The sequence below is a fragment of the Podarcis bocagei genome (genome assembly GCF_964188305.1).
Source record: "Podarcis bocagei genome assembly, chromosome: 6".
Lineage (NCBI taxonomy): Eukaryota > Metazoa > Chordata > Lepidosauria > Squamata > Lacertidae > Podarcis > Podarcis bocagei.
This window is the reverse complement of record NC_138130.1, coordinates 9,834,953-9,858,718: the sequence shown is the minus strand read 5'-3', so window position 1 is coordinate 9,858,718 and position 23,766 is coordinate 9,834,953. Positions and strand designations below refer to the sequence as shown.

The 23,766-nt window shown below is 45.2% G+C and overlaps 1 protein-coding gene across 3 annotated transcripts in view; it reads left to right on the top strand.

The window, feature by feature from the left end:
* KLF12 (KLF transcription factor 12) overlaps positions 1 to 23,766 on the top strand; it is a 239,365-nt gene that overhangs the window by 192,225 nt on the left and 23,374 nt on the right. For all 3 annotated transcript variants that reach the window (XM_081198571.1, XM_081198569.1, XM_081198570.1), the window contains one exon: positions 12,625 to 12,782. In XM_081198571.1, coding sequence (XP_081054697.1) covers positions 12,625 to 12,782 — 158 coding nt within the window. The remainder of the gene's footprint in view (positions 1 to 12,624; positions 12,783 to 23,766) is intronic.

Sequence of the window (23,766 nt, the reverse complement as noted above, 5' to 3'; positions counted from 1 at the left end):
GGCCTTATTAACATAAGAAAAAGGGAGTAAATAGAATGTTGTTCTGTCATAATTTGTTTAAATACAGTGTGCATATGTATACCATGCCGAAATGCAACATTCCAAGCTTCTGTTAAGATCCCTTATATTACTTATTTTGCTTTTGTGGAATTGCAGGATAGAATCACATTTGCACCCTTCACCCGCCCCTGAGATTACGCTTGAGCCAGCTTGAGTCTCAGCTATTATAATTATTATTTATTAATTTATATACCACCCTTCGTCCAAAGATCTCACAAGATAAAAATACAAGACAGAAGCACAAATAAATAGCTAGAACAAAAACAAAACAATGCCCCCACGTCCCTATTTGATCCGACCATGTTTCTGCCACTATCTGAACAGTCCAGGGCAAATTCACAAATTACTCTTGCACACACACATTGTTGACCATAATTCCCAGGTTGAGTAGCTGTGCTTACCATGTGCCATTCCTTTCCAACAAAGTAAAACCAGAGTTCTCGTGGTTTTGTGCCATGTGTCAACTTTCGCCTTTGTGTCAAATGCGAGTGAGTCTGCTTGGTTTTCTTCTCCAGCGTTTTATTTACATTGGTGCCTCGCAAGACGAAAAGAATCCGTTCTGTGATTCTCTTTGTCTAGCGGTTTTTTCGTCTTGCGAAGCAAGCCCATTGACGGATTAGCTGATTAGCGCTATTAGCGGCTTTTAGCGGCTTATCTGCTGATCGGATCTGCTGATAAGCGGTTTAGCGGCTTAGAAAAAGGGGGGGGAAACCCAGCAGGAACTCGCAAGACATTGTCGTCTTGCGAAGCAAGCCCATAGGAGATTCGTTTTGCGAAGCACCTCCAAAACAGAAAACTCTTTCGTCTAGCGGGTTTTCCGTCTTGCGAGGCATTCGTCTTGCGGGGCACCACTGTATTCTAATCAAAGTGTACAGTTTCATTTCAGCCTGGATTCAGCATCTTAACACCAGGTCCTCACTGATCCTCTTAGGCCCCTTGTTTATTATTTGTTTCCACCGTGTGTGTGTGTGTGTTTTTTTAAAAAATCCTTTGTCTACCTACTCCAGAGCTTTATGTATTGGGGATAAAGAGTTCTTCTGAGTGATCCTTAAGAAGTCAACTGATAGCAAAAGGGAATGAATGTTCCTTTTCCCTTCCCTCTTCAGGCTTTTAATCCTCACTTGGTTTCCACCCATCGCAGCATCTTTCTGCCTATGCGCAGGGATAGTCCGGTTCCTATTAGCAAAAAAAGCGCTGCAGTAATTTTTCCTCCCCTGTGCAGGTCAGTGAGGTCTGTATCTTGTGGAGAAAGCAGGAAGTGTGGAATTACCTTCAAGAAGGAAGAACAAAGGCCAAAGAGTTTATTGCAGCTAGACAAATTTAAGGCTCTGGTGCCACCTAGAGCCAAGAAGTAATATTAACAAATTAAGAATACTGTTTACAATCCCCACCCAACTGTGTGTAAATGTACTTGCAACTCAGGGTAACTCTTCATGCAACCAGTGGTGGACTGCGGCCCACAAAATGTTGGAAATCTGGTCCCATTGCCTTTAATTATGAAATATAAAGTTGGAAAACTTCTCATTAATGGGGCCAAAGCATCTTATTTTCCTGCAGAACCGTTTCAGTTTTCAGAGCACAGAAGGGACAACAAAATGATATTAAGCATTTAAAAAAATATATTTTCTAAAGTTGCAGGTTTTGGCACATTTCCTATATTTTTTATTTAAGTCCAGCACCAACAGGAACCTTGAGAACTATGTTTCCCATGGGTCCCAGCATCCCTGGGTGTTGCCAACGGAAGTTAGTGGGGGCATTCTTGAAAACTTCCCCTTATCTCCAAGAGTGTAAGGAACGGTAGTCAAAAGAGAAATCAAGAAAGCCCCTTTGCATAAGCACAGCCCACACTGTTTTTTGGATCCAAGCCAACAACTCTGTGTTCAGTGACAGAGAGCCAGAATAAATTCTAAAAATTAAGAAAGCAGAGGTTATACAGGATAAAGAGTAAATGTGTTTTCCTGTCCCCTGGGAGAGACGTTATCTCTTACAAAGAGCAGAAAATCTATGGGCCCTGCAGTGCAGCGTTGGCAAAGTTTGATTTGAAAACGATTTAATTCCATTGCATTCTCTTCCCTGTGGCAGAATATCATATCATATATCCCTCTAGCTTACATTCTTGATCATAGCTTAAGCTGTGCAACAGTGGAATTTTTCAAACTGCAAAACCCACGGTACAGAATCTCCTGAATTAAATTTATCGCATTAGTGATACACACACAGAAAGAGAGAGGCAGAATATAATTATGAGCGTGTTAAAGTTCTGAATTCCATTTTTTTCTGCTCCAGCTTTGTTTTAACTCTCACGATAACGGTTGCCTATGATGCCAAAGAAAGGTTTTAATCATGTTTAAACACGCATTAGTTGATCATAAGAGTCATTAATGGAATTGATTGCAATCCCATCTTTGGGAAAAGGTGGGGTATAAATATATTAAATAAATAAGTGGTCAGAATCCTGTGTCCTCTTGGGCTCTGACTACACATTATTCTTGAATGTGTGTCATGAAGCCTCATCTACCTGCTTCCTTGCTGCAAGTTGGACCAGAAAAGAGTGGAAGGGAAAGTTGGGTGCTTATTTTTTCCGTTTCTCTACTGCTTTGCTTCTCAATTCACAGTCTCCCCATCCTCCATTCCTCATATGTTCCAGACATATGTGTTTATTCTCATGCATATGTATCTGGGATCCCACAGGAGGAGAAAGCAACCAGAGGTAATTTATTGCAACAGAAGATTTGTGAGCTGAGTTCAAATTTTAGAGCCCCTTCTTCTGTGGTCACAACTTCACTCTGAAGTGCCCCATCTCAATGCTGTCTCATGACACTCGTTCAGATGCCGTGGGCAGTCTGAGCATTAAGAAATCGATGATAGTTCATTCACAGAACACCATTGCTGTGATCTGGAGGCTTAGTCAGATTTGTGAGTCAGTGTATCCTAGTAGACAGGTGGGGAATTGCTGTTATGGTTTCCATAGTCAGGAAAGGAAGAGAGAGTAGAAGGTCCTGGACTTGGGTGAACCTGACCCACAAGACTTATTTGGAGTATTTGGTCTCTCAAAAGGCTAGTCCAGAGTCCAGTCAGAGAGCCAGGAAGTGAAGTTTTAGCAATATAAATCTGGTACAGTGGTGCCTTGCAAGACGAAAAGAATCCGTTCTGTGATTCTCTTCGTCTAGCGGTTTTTTCGTCTTGCGAAGCAAGCCCATTGAAGGATTAGCGGATTAGCGCTATTAGCGGCTTTTAGCGGCTTATCTGCTGATCGGATCAGCTGATAAGCGGCTTAGCGGCTTAGAAAAAGGGGGGGAAGGGGGAAAAACCAGCAGGAACTCGCAGGACATTGTCATCTTGCGAAGCAAGCCCATAGGAAATTTGTTTTGCGAAGCACCTCCAAAACGGAAAACTCTTTCGTCTAGCGAGTTTTCCGTCTTGCGAGGCATTCGTCTTGCGGGGCACCACTGTACAAGGGAATATTATCTTTTAATCTTCTGGGGCACATACCCTCCAACATTTCTCTGATGAAAATAGGTTATGCCCCATTCCATAATGATAATTTTACTATTTACGCCCCACACATCTTACTGTGTTACTTATGTTTCCGAGCAAAATTCAAAGTGTTGGTACTGACCTTTAAAGCCCTAAACGGCCTCAGCCCAGTATACCTGAAGGAGCGTCTCCACCCCCATCATTCTGCCCAGACACTGAGGTCCAGCTCCGAGGGTCTTCTGGCGGTTCCCTCCCTGTGAGAAGTGAGGTTACAGGGAACCAGGCAGAGGGCCTTCTCGGTGGTGGCACCCGCCCTGTGGAACGCCCTCCCACCAGATGTCAAAGAGAACAACAACTACCAGACTTTTAGAAGACATCTGAAGGCAGCCCTCTTTAGGGAAGCTTTTAATGTTTGATGCATTACTGTGTTTTGATATTTTGTTGGGCGGGGTATAAATAATAATAATTATCATCATCATCATTAACATCATCATTTTTATTATTACTTGGTTGCCCCAGCCCCTCTGGGCAGCTTCCAACATGTATAAATACACAATAAAACATTAAAAAACAAGAAAACCCACTTCCCTATACAGGATTGCCTTCAGACGGCCCTGGGGTTGGGTAACTCCAAACCCTCCAACATTTCTACGATGAAAATAGGGACATCCTAAGGAAAAGTGGGACATTCCGGGATCAAATCAGAAACTGGGGTGGCTTCTCTAAATCAGGGACATCCCTGGAAAATATCCAGCTTATCCAGAATCTTAAAAGAGTGGAACGTCCTACAAAAGACATTATTACCCAATTGTCCCTCGGGGCTTCCTACACCTGCTCCAAATGAAATTGAAAGGAGCCTTCCTGTGGGAGGAATGTTCAGGTACATTTTTTGCCCGACGTAAATCAAAGCGTCCAAGGTCCTTTCGAGGTGGCTTTTATATGAAACCCAAGAAAGGTTCCCAATAACAGTTTACTCTGCCTTATTTATATTTCCCTCATCGTGTAATAAAAAGAGAGCAAATTATTTATGCCCTGATTAAGAGCAAGATAGTTAACTCATAATTCCTGTGCTGCTTCATAAATTATGCCTTCATTGCAAACGAAGCACAGTTAATCGTCATCATGAGACAGAGAAAAGCCAGTCGTTTTGGATTCTGCTGAGAGCTGCCTCTGCATCTGCCAGGACTGCTCCAAAAATTTTGTTGTCTGATGCGGACCAAAAAATGGTGTATACACACCCCTGCCAAATTGAAGCGTGTAATATTTTAGCCTATTTGAATCCCTGGGGCAGAAAATCTCACAACTCTCTCCTCTCGGGCAATGAAATATCAATAATAATAAGTTAAACAATCAACACTTTGCAGCTCTCTTGACTCCTAAAATCAGTCACGTCTTTACCTCTCCCTTTCATAGCCAAACCAGAATGAAGAGAAACGATCCACGTTTCTCCAGCTTGGATAATTTAAATAGGACACCAAATAATAACTTTTGGCACAAAATTTAGATTACTTTGATGCAGAATGTTGATTGATTTTTTTTTAAAGCCCATAAAACATCCAGGGACCTTTCTCTGTGAGTTGTTTGTGGCCTAAATGCTCTTTTTAAAGCAACGTTTCCTTTGCCCGGCCACATGCGGGTAGGTGTAAAATCACCACAGGTGACCAGGTAAGGTGGCTGTTTTCAAGCCTGCCCTTTAGCTTATGCAATTAGCTGGTCTTTCTTTTATTGCCAGCCACAACCCTTTTGCATTTTGCCTCTCAGCCCTTCCTGGTGTGTGTTCTGCTATGATGTGAAGTTGCATTAGTGGTTAGTCTGTTTGGCCGAAGCTCGCTCTTGAGAGTTCTGTAAGGCGAAATAGGGGCAGCATCTATTAGGATGTGGTGTGGTGAAATCCTGCCTTTGCCCAGGGTTGACTACCTAACCCTTGATATGTTTTTCAGCTTGGTAGTTCTTTTCCCTGCTCCACTGCAGTACATGAAATTATCGAACCAAGTCTAGGGTTCCAGCTTCGTCGTTCCAGGGTTCTATGATCTTTTTTTTTTCCCCCATAACATTTTTATATAACTAACTGGACTTCCTCGCATCTCCCTACCCTGCATTCTCTAAAATAAAAAATACCAGCAAATTATTACCTTGTTTCAATTCTTATTTTATACCTCTCAAATGTTGTACTTCTAATCTTAAAGTAATTTTTATCAATTAGTTGTAATAATATTATTTTAAGTTTCGACCTTTTCTTGCATATCACTTAATTTTCTAAATCTTTCAGTCGAGTTACTGGAACCATATTTTTCTGGATCGTGCAATTTCTTAACATTCATACAATTTATACTGTTTTTGTAGATAGTCTTTAAACTTTTTCCAGTCCTCTTCCATTGTTTCTTCTCCCAAATCTCGGATTCTGCCAGTCATTTCGGCCAGTTCCATATAGTCCATCAGTTGCGTCTGCCACTCTTCCAGTGTGGGCAAATTTTGTGTCTTCCAGTGCTTTGCGATGAGTATTCTTGCTGCTGTAGTTGCATACATAAAGAAAGTTCTGTCCTTCTTTAACACTTTCTATGAGGGTTCTATGATCTTGGAGGCAAACTGGGGGTGATAATAAATTCTCCTTAGTTTGGAGAATTTGGAACCTTGGCTGTATGTCTACTATGCCTAAAAACGAGCTTTTATTTCAGTGCTGTGCTATTGTGGCACATAGATCAGTGAGAATTTGTACCTTGTGGTGTACCTTGCTCAGTATATCAAAATCAATGAACACAATGTTATGGGAGTAGGATGTTATTGCAATTGCAGACATAGGCTTCTGCCTGTGATTCCCCCTTTTCTTCCCTGTTGGTCACTCCAACTGAAATAAAAGCTCGTTTTTAGGCACAGTAGACCTTTAGCCAAGGTTGCAAATTCTCCAAACTAAGGCTGTGTCATTTATTATCACCCACTCCAGGAGTGACCAACCAGGAGAAAGAGGCTGCCCGCCCAGGCGAAGGCAGGTAGGCCGACAGAGCACAATAAGTTCCTGTCGAGCACCTTCTCGAGCTCTGCCTGACTGCCTGCCTGCGCCTTTGCCATCTGCAGGCAATCTGAGCTGGGAGTACATCATTGCTCCCTGGCCACCACAATGTATTGCCAGCTCAAAAGGTCTGAAATCGGTATCGCAATCTGAACCAGTGTCAGACAATTTACCGATATATTGCACAGCTCTACCTGTTACAAGGGATGCAGGTGGCGCTGTGGGTTAAACCACAGAGCGTAGGACTTGCCGATCAGAAGGTCGGCGATTCGAATCCCCGCAACGGGGTGAGCTCCCATTGATCGCTCCCTGCTTCTGCCAACCTAGCAGTTTGAAAGCACGAAGTGCAAGTAGATAAATAGGTACCACTCCGGCAGGAAGGTAAATGGCGTTTCTGTGCCCTGCTCTGGTTCGCCAGAAGTGACTTAGTCATGCTGGCCACATGACCTGGAAGTTGTATGCCGGCTCCCTCAGCCAATAAAGCAAGATGAGTGCTGCAACCCCAGAGTCGTCTGCAGGCATCCCTTTACCTTTACCTACCTGTTACGCCTTCAGCTTCCAACAACTTCTCTTCCTAGGCTTCTCCCTCTTCTCCCTCTGACTACTCATTGTTGTCCCACCATCACTCCCTGGGGTCTGAACCTGATTCCCCAGCTGGCACCTCCCACCATTCCTCTGCGTCCAGCCAGTCCATGACACCAGGCAATGCTGAGCTTAATGGACCAATGGGTCTGATTCAGTATAAGGCAGATTCCGATGTTCTTATGTTCCAAGGGGTTCAGGACAGGTTGTGAGGCACAGACAGCATCTATCTCACTGCCTAGTGGCAGGGTTGGCTCAAGGGAGGGCCTCTGACACACACAGAGGCTTTGGGGGGGGGGTTGCAGGTAACTGCCGTAGGGAGGAGAGGACAGGGAAACCTTGCTTTCCATGAACCACCTTATCTTTGACAGAAAGGGAAAGATAACATTGCCAGTCTGTTTGAAGCCACTTTTTGGTTGCTCGTTTTGAAGATCTCTCACTCCACCTAGCGGCTAAATGCACACCTTCAGTTTTGCAAGAAAGCCATTTATTCGTTTAGGGTGGCAACTGCAAAACGCTTTGCCCAGACACACTAGTATGCCATTAGAAGGGCTAAGGGGCGCATTCAGCGTGTTGTGGGAAGACCACTGTGTTGAATGGAGTTCTGGATAAGAGCATAGTGAAGCATTGCTCCATCCCCCAGCCAGGATTTGGGCAGTGACATCATTATGGAGGGAGACACTGCAGTTCATGGAATCATAGGGTTGGAAGAGATCCCAAAGGGTCATCGAATCCAAACCCCTTGCAATGCAGAAATCTCAACACACAGTCCCCCATCCAATTTGAAACCACACCGGACCCTGCTTAGCTTTTGCAAGTGTGCTAGCAGTTTTACTGCTGAACCTCCCTGGCACGATATGTCAGTGGCACCAACCCCTGCCACAGCTGTCAGACACAGGGGCCACAGCCTAGGAAGCAGTTCCATCCTTGAGTCCCAGCTGATAGGACAAGGGGAAGAGGAGGATGCTATCCTGGTGTTGCAAAGAAGAAATATCTACATCTGTTGTGACTGTCATAGTGAGTTCTACTTCTGATGTTAGTCCAGAAACAAATTATGCTCTAGGCATCAAATGATTTGGGGAACCTAGTTTAGTTGTTCTCAGCTCTGAGAGAGAGCTGGACCATAAAGAAGGCTAATCGCCGAAGAAGTGATGCTTTTGAATTATGGTGCTGGAGGAGACTCTTAAGAGTCCCATGGACTGCAAGAAGATCAAACCTATCCATTCTGAAGGAAATCAGCCCTGAGTGCTCACTGGAAGGACAGATCCTGAAGCTGAGGCTCCAAGACTTTGGCCACCTCATGAGAAGAGAAGACTCCCTGGAAAAGACCCTGATGTTTGGAAAGATGGAGGGCACAAGGAGAAGGGGACGACAGAGAACGAGATGGTTGGACAGTGTTCTTGAAGCTACCAACATGAGTCTGACCAAACTGTGGGAGGCAGTGGAAGACAGGAGTACCTGGCGTGCTCTGGTCCAGGGGGTCACGAAGAGTCAGACACGACTAAACAACTAAACAACAACAGTTTAGTTGTTAGGTATAGTTCTGTTGGTAGAACATCTCCGGGTTGTGGGTTCGAGCCCCAAGTTGGGCAAAAGAGTCCTGCGTGGCAGGGGGTTGGACTAGATGACCCCTTGTGCTCCCTTCCAACTCCACGACTCATATCTAAACATTATGGTTTTTTTATTCATTGACTTCAGCTTTTATCTCTAGACATAATCACCTTTTATGTAGACCCCTTTAACATTAGAAATATGTTAAATGCATACATTGCATACCAAAGATAACAATTTTTAGATAACCTAATACTTGTGAACATAAAAGTTATTCTGTCTTGGTTGTCCCAGTAAAGCATAAATGGTTACCACATTTTTGATAATAACTTGTAGAGTTGATCTCGCCCAGCCTGATTTGTTGCTAAGCTACAGGTTTGCTTATTGATGTTATAATTCAAACTTCCTCCATCACTCCTCCACTGATACTTTCTCATTTTTCTCCTGGGCTTTTATTTCTTTATTTTTACAACTTAACATTTTGGCAGCAAACAACAAATGCTCCACTACTTCTCCGTAGCCCTTTCTAATTCACCCTTTCCGTATTGTGAATAACATCTAATAATTGGACTGTGTTTAATTCAAACCACTGTGAGAAAGGAAGGCCAGCCCTGGGCTGTTGCTTCCTGTTCGGCTAGATTGTGTGCCCCCTTTCAGCAATATTATATGAATGGCATTTATCATTAGCTACACTGAAAAGGACAGGAGAAGCAGGGGTGTAACACAGTGATCGTGTAGTAGCTGCGTGTGATAGCACTGCAAAAAAAGGGAAACCTTTCTGGTTGGAGGTAATAACTATAAAGCGAATTACCAGATACCATATGCAGTAACGCTATCTAAAGTTGCCAAGGGGAGAAATCACTCATAAACAGAAAGCATTCCCCAAGGTTAGTAACTCTTTAACTCATGCAAGGAACAAATGAATTGATCAAACTGACAAATTTGATTAGAATAAGACTGGAAATATTGGGAAATCACACGGCTTCTGCTGAAACCAGCAGGACTTGCTTCCCTCCTCCTCTTCCTCATTTTTTCCCTTAAAGGTAAAGGGACCCCTGACCATTAGTTCCAGTCACGGACGACTCTGGGGTTGCGGCGCTCATCTCGATTTATCGGCCGAGGGAGTCGGCGTACAGCTTCCGGGTCATGTGGCCAGCATGACTAAGCCACTTCTGGCAAACCAGAGCAGCACACGGAAATGCCGTTTACCTTCCCGCTGGAGCAGTACCTATTTATCTACTTGCACTTTGACATGCTTTCGAACTGCTAGGTTGGCAGAAGCAGGGACCAAGCAAAGGGAGCTCATCCCGTCGCGGGGATTCGAACTGCTGACCTTCTGATCGGCAAGTCCTAGGCTCTGTACTTTAACCCACAGCGCCACCCGCATCCCATTTTTTCCCTTAGTTCCTAGCAAATGAAAATAAGTGGTGGCAACCCACTGGCATTTAGGAATTCATTTGTCTTTTTTGAAACTTTTATGCTACCTATTTTTCTTAAGAAATTCAAGGTGGTTAACAGTGAACTGACAGCCGTGATTAAAAAAATAGCCACCAGTGAAGTGGAGCAACAGCTGGGGTACCCTCAGTGCCATGACATCACCATATTTCATCCAGATGTCATCCCACCCATTGGCTCCCCGCCCCCCCAGCACTGAACAGGATTTGTGCAAAGAGAACCGTTGATGTTTCCAACTGTGAGGAAGCCTACCGCTTAGTGGGTAGATGTTTGCGGGTGGAGTCAGCAACATTGCGCAGGGTCATCGGGCACAATCCTGCCCCCTTTTTCGTGCTTCTGGTGCAGAGATGGGAAAGGCTTGTGGCCCTCCAGATTTTGTAGGACTACATTTCACATTATCTGTGTCTACTGGCCACGCTGGCTGGGATTTATTAGAGTTCTTTATTATTATGGAGGGAACGGGTGGCACTGTGGTCTAAACCACTGAGCCTCTTGGGCTTCCTGATCAGAAGGTCAGCGGTTCTAATCCACGTGACAGGGTGAGCTCCCGTTGCTCTGTCCCAGCACCTGCCAACCTAGCATGCCAGTGCAAGTAGATAACTAGGTACCACTGCGGTGGGAAGGTAAACACCATTTCCGTACGCTCAGGCACTTGTCCCGTTGCACCAGAAGCGGTTTAGTCCTGTTGGCCACATGACTTGGAAAGCTGTCGGTGGACAAATGCCGGTTCCCTCGTCCTGAAAGCGAGATGAGCACTGCACCCATAGTCACCTTTGACTAGACTTAACCATTCAGGGGTCCTTTACCTTTTACCTTATTATTTACCGTATTTTTCGCCCCATAGGACGCACTTTTCCCCCTCCAAAAATGAAGGGGAAATGTGTGTGCGTCCTATGGGCCGAATGCAGGCTTTCGCTGAAGCCTGGAGAGCGAGAGGCATCGGTGCGCACTGACCCCTCTCGCTCTCCAGGCTTCAGGAAGCTATCTGCAAGCCTTGCAAGCCCAGCGGGAGTTCCCGCGGGCTCACAAGGTTTGCAGGCAGCAGCCTGCAGCCCGAAGCTTCGGGCGGGTGTGCGTAAGCCTCCCGCGCGAGGCTTGAGGCGGCAGCCCGAAGCACGGGGAGCCCTCCGGAGGGTGCCCCGTGCTTTGGGCGGGTGTCCGCAAGCCTCCCACACCTGGCGGGAGGTCCCGCTGGGTGCGTGAGGCTTGGGGCAGCAGCCTGCAGCCCGAAGCACGGGGAGCCCTCCAAAGGGCGCCCTGTGCTTCGGGCAGGTGTGCAGAAAGCTTGGGGCGGCAGCCGCGGCTGGGGGAGGGATTTTTTTTATTCATCCCCCCCCAAAAAAAAAACCCCGAGGTGCGTCCTATGGGCCGGTGCGCCCTATAGGACGAAAAATACGGTACATTTGATCCTTCCGCCTGAAGAAACCTGGGGCGGCAAACACATTAACAATTCAGAAACAAAACAATCCAAAACAATTAAAGACATTTTAAAAGCAGTTTCAATTAAAGCATTATTTCAGCTAGTCCAGAAGGCAACAGGTTCTCTGCCGCTGAATTAGTGTTTGCATGGAAGGAGCACATGAAGACTGATCTGCTTCTAGCTTTAGTATAATCCGATTTGTCATTTCGACAATATTCATTTGCTATTTGCATGAATCAACCTCTTACTAATCCCTTAACTAAGGGAGAAGAGAGAGAAGTGTCTTAGAACTAGTGAAATAGTTCTTGTTTGAATCTTACATGACTAGGCATGAACAAGATTCTTGCATGAACAGGCATGTAGTATCAGATATTATTTCCTTTTAAGGAGTTGGCTGTTTCCCCCCCTTGTTTTCCTTTATATCTTACGTCGCTTTCACTCAAAAAATATTGTATCTCCGGAAACCCTACAGCTAATTGGAAAATGATGTTTTCTTACCCATCTTTTCTCAAAATAGAATGGCTTGAGTATTTGAGCTTAACTACTGGGTTTATATTAGCCATTCGCCTCGGCTATTAAATGCTCACCCAGATTTTAAAATATGGTGTTGCTTGAAGGGGGAAAATAAATCAATGCATTGGTTTATCTTGTGAGCAGCCTCCAGAGCAGACCTGCACAACTTGTGATCTGTTGATTCGAACTCAGTTCACCAGCCAATGTGATACCCTTCCTAACCCTGTTTTTGCAGTCCCAGGTAGATAGCAGAAACAGTTTAGGGATGGCTGGTACACTAAGCTTGATTCCATGGGTCACATGTTGTGCAAGGCTTCTGTGGGAAAAGGGAGTTTCTAGCCACACAAAAATAAGTGTCCTATCTCGTTGAACTTTATGAACAGAGATATGGTAAGGAAAAAAAGGCTGTGTTTTGAAACCAGTCTTTAACTATCAACATTTTGGAGATAGTTCCTGTGATTTTCAATTAAAGAACGAAAGCTCTTGCATTCTGCCATTATTTTCAGCAAAGGGCACAGACGGTCATTAACCTGCTGCCTTTTCTTCTTCTGCCTCGCAGTTCAATTTCGCCGTTTAGTATTGAGAGCACAAGGCGCCAGAGAAGGTCCGAATCGCCTGACTCTAGAAAGCGCCGCATCCACAGATGTGATTTTGAAGGGTGCAACAAGGTGTACACGAAAAGCTCCCACCTGAAGGCTCACCGAAGGACGCACACAGGTAAGGGTTTTGCCAAAGGTTTTCGCTGTATGGACAGTGTTAGCAACAGTGTCTCTCAGCGGGCACGTTCTATTTTTGACATGATGAAAGTGCACCGTAAACATTAATGAGCTTTCACCACTGTGTAATAAGCAGTAATTATTTTCAACATATAGCCTTGGGGGTTATTAAGCTTCCCAGCATCATGTGATTTTAGAATCAGAGGTTTTCCTTCCATGTGGGCACACCTCTGTTGTTCCTGTTCGTTCTCGGTTAAGGTCAAACTCTGAAAAATCAGAAGTATTATTTTTGCCCTAGGCCCTCCAGAAGTTTTGAGACTACAGTTCCCATCATTCCTGACCACTGGTCCTGCTAGCTAGGGATCATGGGAGTTGTAGGCCAAAAACATCTGGAGGGCCGATCATATGGGGAAGAGAAGGTAGGGTGTAACTGTGAATGGGGGAGGAATTAATTCGGTTTTCATTTTAATGTGAACCTACCTGATTCACATTTCCTAAACCAGTATGTGATCTGAAATGAGGCCATCCTTTAAAATTTGTAGTTCTCAAAGTTTTGCAATGTAGTTCTCCAACCACAATGAAAAACATACAATTATACAGTGGTACCCCGCAAGACGAATGCCTCGCGAGACGAAAAACTCGCAAAACGAAAGGTTTTTTCGTTTTCGAGTTGCCTCGCAAGACGAATTTCCCTATGGGCTTGCTTCGCAAGACGAAGCTTGCCCCGGGGACAGCGGGTCTTCTCTTTTGAAGCAAGGGGCTGCAGGGAGATCGCTATCTCCCCGCAGCCCCTTGCTTCAAAAGAGGTCCAGGGACAGCGGGAAGCTAAGCGCTTCTTCCCTGCTGCCCCCCGACGTCTTTTGCAGCAAGGGGCTGCAGGGAGATCGCTATCTCCCCGCAGCCCCTTGCTTCAAAAGAGGTCCAGGGGCAGCGGGAAGCTAAGCGCTTCTTCCCTGCTGCCCCCCGACGTCTTTTGCAGCAAGGGGCTGCAGGGAGATCGCTATCTCCCCGCAGCCCCTTGCTTCAAAAGAGGTCCAGGGGCAGCGGGAAGCTAAGCGCTTCTTCCCTGCTGCCCCCCGACGTCTTTTGCAGCAAGGGGCTGCAGGGAGATCGCTATCTCCCTGCAGCCCCTTGCTGCAAAAGACATCCGGGGGAAGCGGGGAAGAAGCCGCTTCCCCCGGACGTCTTTTGCAGGGTTGCCGGCATGCCGAAGCCTGCGCGCGCTGACATCAGCGCTCCCAGGCTTCGCGGACCTCTCCGCCAGCAGCGGCAGCGCTGCCGCTGCTGGCGGAGAGGTCCGCAAAGCCTTGGCCGGACAGCTTTTGAAGGCAGGGGGGGGAGCAAAGACTTTCGCCCCCGCCAGCCTTCAGAAGAGGAAGGCTGGCGGGGGGCAAAAGTCTTTGTCCCCCCTGCCTGCCTTCCCAGGGGCTTTTAAATCGCCCCGGACAGCGGAGAAGTCCTCCTCTGTCCGGGGCGATTTTAAAATGCCGCCCGCCAGCATTTTAAGATCGCCCCGGACAGCGGAGAAGTCCTCCGCTGTCCCGGGGTTTTTTAAAATGCTGGGGGTGGGAAGAAAAGCCCTTGCCCCCCCCCAGCCTTCAGAAGAGGTCCGGGGACAGACTGTCCCCGGACCTGGTCTGAAGGCGGTTTCCCTAGGAACGCATTAATTGATTTTCAATGCATTCCTATGGGAAACCGTGCATCGCAAGACGAAAAAACCGCAAGACGAAGAGAATTGCGGAACGAATTAATTTCGTCTTGCGAGGCACCACTGTATTATATTAGGGGGAAATGACACAAATAATCTTCTCTTGGTGAAAATAATGTACAAAGATGCATTATGTTAAGGAAAATGTGTACAGTGGTGCCTCGCAAGACGAAATTAATTCGTTCCGCGAGTCTTTTCGTCTTGCGATGTTTTTCGTCTTGCAAAGCACGGTCCGTCGCAACTGCGCCTCTTCAAGCGGCTTTAAGAAAAAAGCGACGTTTTCGTCTTGCGAAGCAAGCCCATAGGGAAATTCGTCTAGCGAAGCAACGCAAAAACCGAAAAACCCTTTCGTCTAGCGAGTTTTTCGTCTTGCGAGGCATTCGTCTTGCGGGGCACCACTGTACAACCTTTCCTTTCTTTAAAAATTGAAAACTGATGTGGAAATAGGGAGAACTGGAAAACAAAGAAACGGGAACTGGTAGATTAATCCCTCGCTACCTATAACGAGCGGGACGCGGGTGGCGCTGTGGGTTAAACCACAGAGCCTAGGACTTGCCGATCAGAAGGTCGGCGGTTCAAATCCCCACAAGGGGGTGAGCTCCCATGGCTCGGTCCCTGCTCCTGCCAACCTAGCAGTTCGAAAGCACGTCAAAGTGCAAGTAGATAAATAGGTACCGCACCGGTGGGAAGGTAAATGGCGTTTCCGTGTGCTGCTCTGGTTTGCCAGAAGCGGCTTAGTCATGCTGGCCACATGACCCGGAAGCTGTACGCCGGCTCTCTCGGCCAATAAAGCGAGATGAGCACCGCAACCCCAGAGTCGGTCATGACTGGACCTAATGGTCAGGGGTCCCTTTACCTTTACCTTACCTATAACGAAGCAAATGTTTTGTCTCTCCATCTTCAGAGGACCTGGATAAAAGTCCTGAACTTCCATCTGAGCAAAACTCCTGAGCAGGAGAATATGTATGGAGCTGGGTAGGGGAAAGAAAAAAATAATCAGGATTCCAGCTGATTAAAGTTACTGTCAGAATAGAAGCCCCTTACGCAAAGGAAGTCTGAGCAATGAAAGAGAAGCAGAGACATTGCTGCTTGGCCTGACCTTGACACCAATGCTCAACACATGAATGTTGGAGGCAGGGATGCTTCCATTTGAACCCATAGCCCCCTTCACTTAAGTACCATCTGAAGGGGGCTGGTGTGTGCAAGCCAAACTCTAGCAAGCAAACGCTCATAAACGTGCCTCTTCCGAACGCTTGTGTCCTTTGTTCTGAATGCCTCTTTAACCAACGCTTCGCCTTTCCCATTTTTGGCCTCAGGGATCCCAAAAGCATTCTCTTGCCTGCTGAGAAGGAGCCCCCGTTCCTTTGCCACAGACCCCTCCCCAGTGTGTTGCAGAGGTTCCTGTGGAGCATTCTGGGCCACCCTCTTAGTTCAGGCAGGTCACAGCCTCTTGGGCGTCAGGGTAGCCGCGCCTGAACTGAGAGTGAACCTTCAGACCACACCCGGCATTGCCCTGTGGCTGCACACTTAGGGGAGGGTTGGTAAGTGGTGGGTAAGCTGCCTTTCAGCAAAGGTTGCCCCTGATCACCCACGACAAGGCTTCCCAGGAACCCCAAGGCCACTTGGAACAGACCTTGGAAACCGAGGGTAGAAGGCACGGGGCCAAGAAGGGGTGCATGCTCTCAGCATCTCTCCCTGGTGGTTTGCCACACCCGACTTGCAAAACCAGAGAGAGGTTATGAACTCCCCATGGCCACACCAGGGGGGGAAAAACACATGAAGTAACTGGTGGTTAGCCCTGTGGCTTCTAACGGTTGCACATCAGAGCGCAGGAACCAAACCCTTTTCATAACTACTATTCTCCTTTGGAGCCAGATGCTGACTGATGTTAAGTACTGCAATCCAGACTGCCTTTGGAGGAGTGTAATTTTGTGTGGGGTTTAATATATGCATTTGCCATGGGCTTTTGCGTTTAGCGGTTGGAACACACTGCAGCGTTCGCAGCACAACTTTGCCTTAATTAAACCCATCGTATGGAAGAGCTTGCTGGAAAGCCCCTCCTGGAAAAAAAATAAAAAATCACAGGGTGTCTCTGATTGTTTTAATCACCTGAGCTTGTAAATTTTACTCGCAGGCGGCAATCCTAAACCCAATTAACTGGAAAATAAGCTGTTCTGTTAAAATCAGTGGGAATTAGTTCCAAGGAAATGTGCTTGGATGTCAGGCTGCTCATACCTAAACAGATGTTTTGCAACACTTGGGTTAGATGTGTTTTCAGTACAAAATGTCTTTTAACTTCAGTATCCCTAAACAAAAGTGCTAGTTTGAAGGGGGGGGAGAACCACCCTAATTAAGGCACCAGTAAGTGGGGAGCACAATAATGATTCTATATTGCTTTTGTTTGGGTTTTTTATCATAATATGCACACGGGTGGCGCTGTGGTCTAAACCACAGAGCCTAGGGCTTGACAATCAGAAGGTCGGCAGTTTGAATCCCCGCGACGGGGTGAGCTCCCGTTGCTCAGTCCCTGCTCCTGCCAATCTAGCAGTTCGAAAGCACGTCAAAGTGCAAGTAGATAAATAGGTACCGCTCCGGCGGGAAGGTAAACGGTGTTTCCATGCACTGCTCTAGTTTTACCAGAAGCGGCTTAGTCATGCTGGCCACATGACCCAGAAGCTGTACGTCGGCTCCCTTGGCCAGTAAAGCATGATGAGCGCCACAACCCCAGAGTTGTTCACTACTGGACTTAAGTGGTCAGCGGTCCTTTACCTTCACCTTTATCCAGTAATATAATAGATGAAAGACTGAGCTGAGTAAATGACCGCTTAAGGCAAGTCTACAGAACCAAAAGCAGCCCATCATCCCTGTATAGTGCAAAAGGCTAAAATGTAGTGCTAGAGTGCATTGGTTTGCATGCAGAAAGTCCCAGGCTTCATCCTCAGCATCTCCTTGTATGCCTTGGGAAGATTCCTGTCTGAAAACCCTAGACAGCTACTGATCCAAATGCACCAGTGGTTTGATTTTGTATCAGGCAGCTTCCTATGTTCCTATGTATTGTGGCTTTCCGAGTGTCTGATGTTGTTGTTGTTGTTGTTTAGTCGTTTAGTTGTGTCCGACTCTTCATGACCCCCTGGACCAGAGCATGCCAGGCACTCCTGTCTTCCACTGCCTCCCGAAGCTAGCAGCTTGGTCAAACTCATGCTGGTAGCTTCGAGAACACTATCCAACCATCTCGTTCTCTGTCGTCCCCTTCTCCTTGTGCCCTCCATCTTTCCCAACATCAGGGTCTTTTCCAGGGAGTCTTCTCTTCTCATGAGGTGGCCAAAGTATTGGAGCCTCAGCTTCAGGATCTGTCCTTCCAGTGAGCACTCAGGGCTGATTTCCTTCAGAATGGAGAGGTACACACTGCTTTTGCAATCCAAGAAGTTTACTATGGGCCTCCATGGATCATCATAGTTGGCAGAATTGATGGATCAAAGACTGAGTTGTGTGAGTCTTACACAATCTATTAATCCCATAGTTTAAACCACAAAAAACCAACAACCACAAAACGTAATTACATTGCTTTCGTGAACCTTTTGGGAAGTTTGCACAGTCTCATGCGGTGTTGAATGTGAACATACTTTACAAGCTAATCTCATCTTGCACTTATATCTGAGCCTTTGCTTTTTTTGCCCAGAGCAAAGTGAGTCAACTATTTATGTATGGCCCTGGGGTAATTAGTGTATGATATTGGCTGGGTATAAATGAATTATGACAGCCCGGCACGCAAGGATAAGCAGGCTTCAGTAGGAAAAAAACCAGATCACAGAAACTTGTTGTTGCATAATTTTACCTTTTCATGCAGTGCAAATGCACCATTAGGCATGCTTGCAAAATACTTAAGTAAGCAGAATTGCGTAGAAATTGCTAAATGGTTTCATATGCCTGGAACTCATAATTTTCTTGAGAAGCTGACCATATCTGAGGGATCAGGAATTAGAGATCCTGGTTCAAGTTGCTATACACATACAGAAAAGGTTCAGTTAGCAGGTGATAGGAAAGAACTCTGCCTGAGACCCCAGAGAGGGGTCATGGCAGATAGTATTTGGTTGGGATGGACTGTGCTGCCATAGCTCAGTCGACAAGAGCACAAAACTATTAATCTCAGGGCTGTGGGTTCGAGCCCCACGTTGGACGAAAGATTCCTGCATCATAGAGGGTTTCACTAGATGACCCTCACGGTCCCTTTCAACTCTTCAGTTCTATGATTCGATGACAGCAGCTTCCTGTGCTCTTAAATCCAAAACATTCATTGACCGTAGAAAAGTAGGTATCAAGCAGGAAGGATGTAGCTTGGATGCCTAGAATCCTGTGGGTCAGATGCTACAGGAGATCTGTGCTTGTTGCTTTCACTCCAATGAGTCCATTCTGATAGCGTTTGAAGCCAAGAAATAGCATGGGCAGGACGGACATTCTCTGTACTTCTCCTAAAACCTTTTCCGCCTGCATGCGAAGTAACTGTGTGATCTCCTGGGTTAAAACATAGGCTAAATATCATGGGAAGCAGCACTGCTGTATCAGCAAAGGAAAGGTGAACCACTTCATTGAGCTGGTGCAACTTTTTCTGATTCAGACATGTTTGGGGAGAGTTGGAAGCATCTACAACAGTGCAGATGTTTTGCAGCGATTAGTGCCTTCCACTTGCATTTCAGCTTGGGTTACGGTCAAAAATCTTTGTATGAGCATCAAATCCGCTAGAGGGCAAACTCTAATAATAAACTGCTCCTTGGAAACCCAAGTACGGCCCTACCAGAAGCTAGGAATTCTGAGTCACACATGCAAGGTATTAAATTCTGATTCCCTGCCTCCCACCCGTAACCAGCTAAAGTAGCTGAGAAATATCATGTGTAATGTAAATTATAACAGGGTTATGAATAAATTTGTGTGGTCTTATTTCAAGGGAGTAACTATCACAGGTCATGTCACCTGTGATTTGTCAGCATAGATTCTACTAATTGCTAACAGTGACTCTCCTAATGAGTAATCTGTGAAAATCAGATGGCAGGTTTTTATTTAAAAACACTGTATACTCATACACAAAATATGTATCCGTTCTTCAAGTCTGTCTCTCCACATGTATAGTTCAAAAAACCATAGTGCCTGCTATGTGGCAGTTTCATACAAAACAACTTCTTCATGCTAATTATGGCCTCTGTCTTACTAGACCATTTTTCCACAGGCACTGGTTGCCATACAAGAAACAAATGTACATTGTTTTCCAAAAAGTTGTCCAAACTTGCTAGCCCACAAGCCTTTTTCTAGCCCACCTATCAATACCTATGTGTGTTAGTCATTTGTGGTATATAAACAGATTAAAAATGAATAAAAGATCCCAGTCTTCTGACTTGAACTTTCCTGTCCAGTCACCTGGAGACGATTCTTATTTACCACAGCAGGCAAGTAGCTATTTACAAGCCTGCCCTTGAATTCCTTACAACCTTGACCAAGGAGAAGGGGCTTATGACTAAGAGTTGTAGCAAAGTAATTTTTACTCGGAATAGACCCACTGAAATTAAAGGCTCTAAGTTTGTCATAGTCATTCCTTTCAATGGGTTTAGTCAATAGAATCTTCCACAACTTAAATCATGACACATTTGTGTTCCTACCAGTTTGAAATACAGCGTGGGAAGGATGACTATGCATGACTCTACGCTGACACCAGTGTTTGAAACTTCTAGGCGCATTTTGCGACAGGGAATTTCATTAGCGTGAGCAGTTTCTGAGCTCTGGGCGCAGTACTGCGCCTAAAATTTCAGATTAAAACTGCAGAGTGGAAGGAAAGGAGGACCTTTTTCTGCCTCCCCACTTCCAGCTACTCTCTGAAGACTGGAGAAAAAACCCTCTTAAGAATATTAGGGGGGTGGGCAGGGGAAGGACTAGCCCATGTGAAAAGTGAACATAATATTTTAGCTGCAGTTCATTCCTTTTCAGCTTTGTATTCTTGTTATAAAAAAGAGCGCCTAGACATTCCATTGTTGCACCTAGGTTTAAGGTGCCATTTAGCTCATTGCTTTCATTTCTCTGTTTCTAACACTGGCTTACACTAACACGTTCTTTAATGGTAGCTTTCTTTTTATTTAGTTTCCCATCACATTGCAGTGTAATAGTGACAAAATATGATTCTATGCCCCAGAGAGCTTGCAGTCTCTGTAGCCTTGCAACAGAAGTCATGGAGTCTTGTGTGTCCACATGATCTCCACTGGAAGATTTAGGGTTGGAGTTGAAGGGTTCATAATGTTATAATTCGGAGTACTTGGCCTGTGATTAAAAGAAAGTGCTTTGAGCCTGCTTAAATATAATGAAGGGGACCTATCAACAGTCCATCTCTTAGCAGCCATTAGCCCAGTTCAGATGTGATGGATAGCACACTTCAAATTTGCAGAGCACTTCAGGCACATTATTTAATTAATCCTGTTGACAATCCTGCAAAGGAGAGCTAGTGGTGTTGTCCCATTTCAGACCAAGGCGGGGGCAGAGAGCATAAGGCCAGCTTGTGAGTTTGTGGCTGATCAGCTTATAGCTCATGCTCTTGGTCACTTTGTGACACCAACTCCAGGAAAACTAAGGGTACAATACGCAGCCTCGATGGGCTTTAGTATTATTTCAGAGGATCACGATCGTGTCTGAAAGAAAATGCCTTGATTCTGAGCTATAGAGAAGCCTCTTTCACTAGACTTTGGGGCTCCTGATCTGCACATGGAGGCATTGCTAAATGCCGCCTTGTTACAGGGCATCCTGTGGTCCAAGGTATTTTCCTTTTTAATAAATATGAGACACCTGCAGAAGAGAGGGTGGCAGACAACTTTTGTGTTTTGTTTAGTCTGAGCCTGTTTAAACTCTGCATTCCTCAGGCTCCACCAGATATTTATTTGAATAAGAAATGGCACCTGTCACTAGTCTTTGTTCATATTTTCTCCCCTTTCAGTAGTTGGAAGCACAGGTAAGACCCATGACTGGAGACATGAAAAATAAGTTCGACTTGTTCTGTGACCTTTAAGCACCATTCAGTACCTTTTGTTTGGTTAAGAATGGTTTAATACTATTTGTCTGCTCTACCTGAGAGAAATTTACTTGCCTAGAGTAATCCCTTCATTTGACAGAATGGAGACGAGTCATTCTCTCCTTCTAATCCTCTCGGGGTTGGTCTCCATTCTGTAGACTCTTTGGCTTTCTTTACGGCAAATTCTCCACGTTCATTTATGCCACAGGCGACGACAATTTGTCCCACAACAACCTTGCCAGACTGAAAGGTTACGTCATCAGCCCAAACTCCTTACTTCTTTAAGGTTGAAATACCAATACTAGCAATACTTCAAGTGTAGCTTTATCTTTCTGTGTGTATTTCCAATTTCACTACAAAAACCACTAGAAGCTACTGTGTTTGGGCTCTTCAGGGCTGTCTCTGTCGTAAGACATAGTGAAGCAACTGCCTCAGAGAGCAAACTGATTTACCAGTAAAGAGTAGCAGTTTTGACATTTATTTCCTATTTTCTAAAACTAAAACCACTTAGATTTTCTGCTTCCAGAAGCAAATAACCTCGGCCAGTTCTGCCTGCAGTATTGATAAATGAATCGTTTTCTTCAGGTTTCATTTTTGTTACCTGTTTTTGCAGTCAGCAAATGGATTGCTGCGATGTTAAAGGATTTTTGTACATTTGTTAATTTTTTAAAAAAAAACACATTATTTTTTTAAAATATATTTTTATTATTTTCTTCCATAAACAATATTATTGACAATACAATAACAAACACAAATACTTTTTGTTCTGCCAAGCATATGACTTCCCTCCTTCCCTTCAGCAGGTTTTCCGCTTTCAAGTCCTGTCTCGCAATTTAGTTCTTTAACTAAAAAACAAAACATTATATGCCACTTGACTGTAAATAAACACCTCAAGGATATTAGGATAGAGCACATAATACAAAAAGACTAGGCTCTGGAATAATAGAATCATAGAATTGCAGAGTTGGATGAGACCAAGATGAGGGTCATCTAGTCCAAACTCCTGCAACGCAGGAATCTTTTGCCCAAAGTTGGGCTCGAACCCACAGCCCTGAGATTAAGAATCTCATGCTCTACTGACAGAGCTGTTGTTACTGTTGTGATCTTTTGCTCACATAACACCCTGAGTGGCAAATAAGGAATTGGTGACTGTGACATTAACATATGAGAGTGCTGGAGGTGAAATAGTTAAACAAGTTACCGAATCAGAACCCAGGGGGTGGAATCAGAGGGACTATAAAACCAGCTCTGGGAGGGGTGAAAGGGGAGTTTGTGGGAGTTGGTTGGAGTGGGAGTGAATTGGGATAGAGTCTGTGAGTAGGTTGAGTTAGTGTAGCGAAATAAGCTGAGTCAGGAACAGTTAGGAGCTAGGAAGACAAGTAAATATCTGACAGGTGGTTTAGTGAGTGAGAGCAGGTAGCGGAAGTTATAGGTCTGGATAGGCACCCCATGATTGTAATTGACCGATACCGTTTATGAAACCACACACTTGTTAAAGTGCAATAAATAAACAGAAGTTTATGTTTAACCCTGACTGGACTCAGTATTGTACCAGGTAGGGCCTGGGTGGTGGCAGCGAGAAATAAAGTGGTGGCACAGCGATCAATAGACGGTGAAACGTCCGGGGACCCTGTGTGATTGCCACAGTGACCAAGAACTTGAGATGCTTGTTAGCTTACTTGCTTGTTCAGAATAGGTAAAATGGGCTTCTAATTGTCAAATTCGTTGGCCTACGGCTATGCCACACTAAATGGACATGGTCATGTTTAGTTTCTGAAAGTTAAGACTTAGAGAATAATTCTTCTTTGGCGATCACTCGTAGCCGAGTAAGATTGTCTTCCATAAACACGGTTTTAACAATGAGTTTGTATTATTACAGACTACTTAGAGAATACCAGGCAACAGTGACCCTGAGACCTGATAACTGAACCATTTAGGAAATCTTATTTTTTGTGAGCCTATGGTAAATTAGTGAGCCACAATCTAGTGCTTCTAGATAATGGCCAGTGTTTTGCCATTCCAGAGCTCAGGGGTGTTGTTACATTCCAACTCCTAGCAGTCCCAGCCAGCATGGCCTGTCGTCAAAGACAAGGAGAGATGATAGTCCCAATAGCATGAGGAGGGCCAGAGCACAGGTCTTCAATATGGCAACCATAAATATAAATGTAGCAAATAAGTACGGTGGAAATAAGTTCTATCAAAATCCCAGGACTCCGTTTCTACATTAGGGTTCAG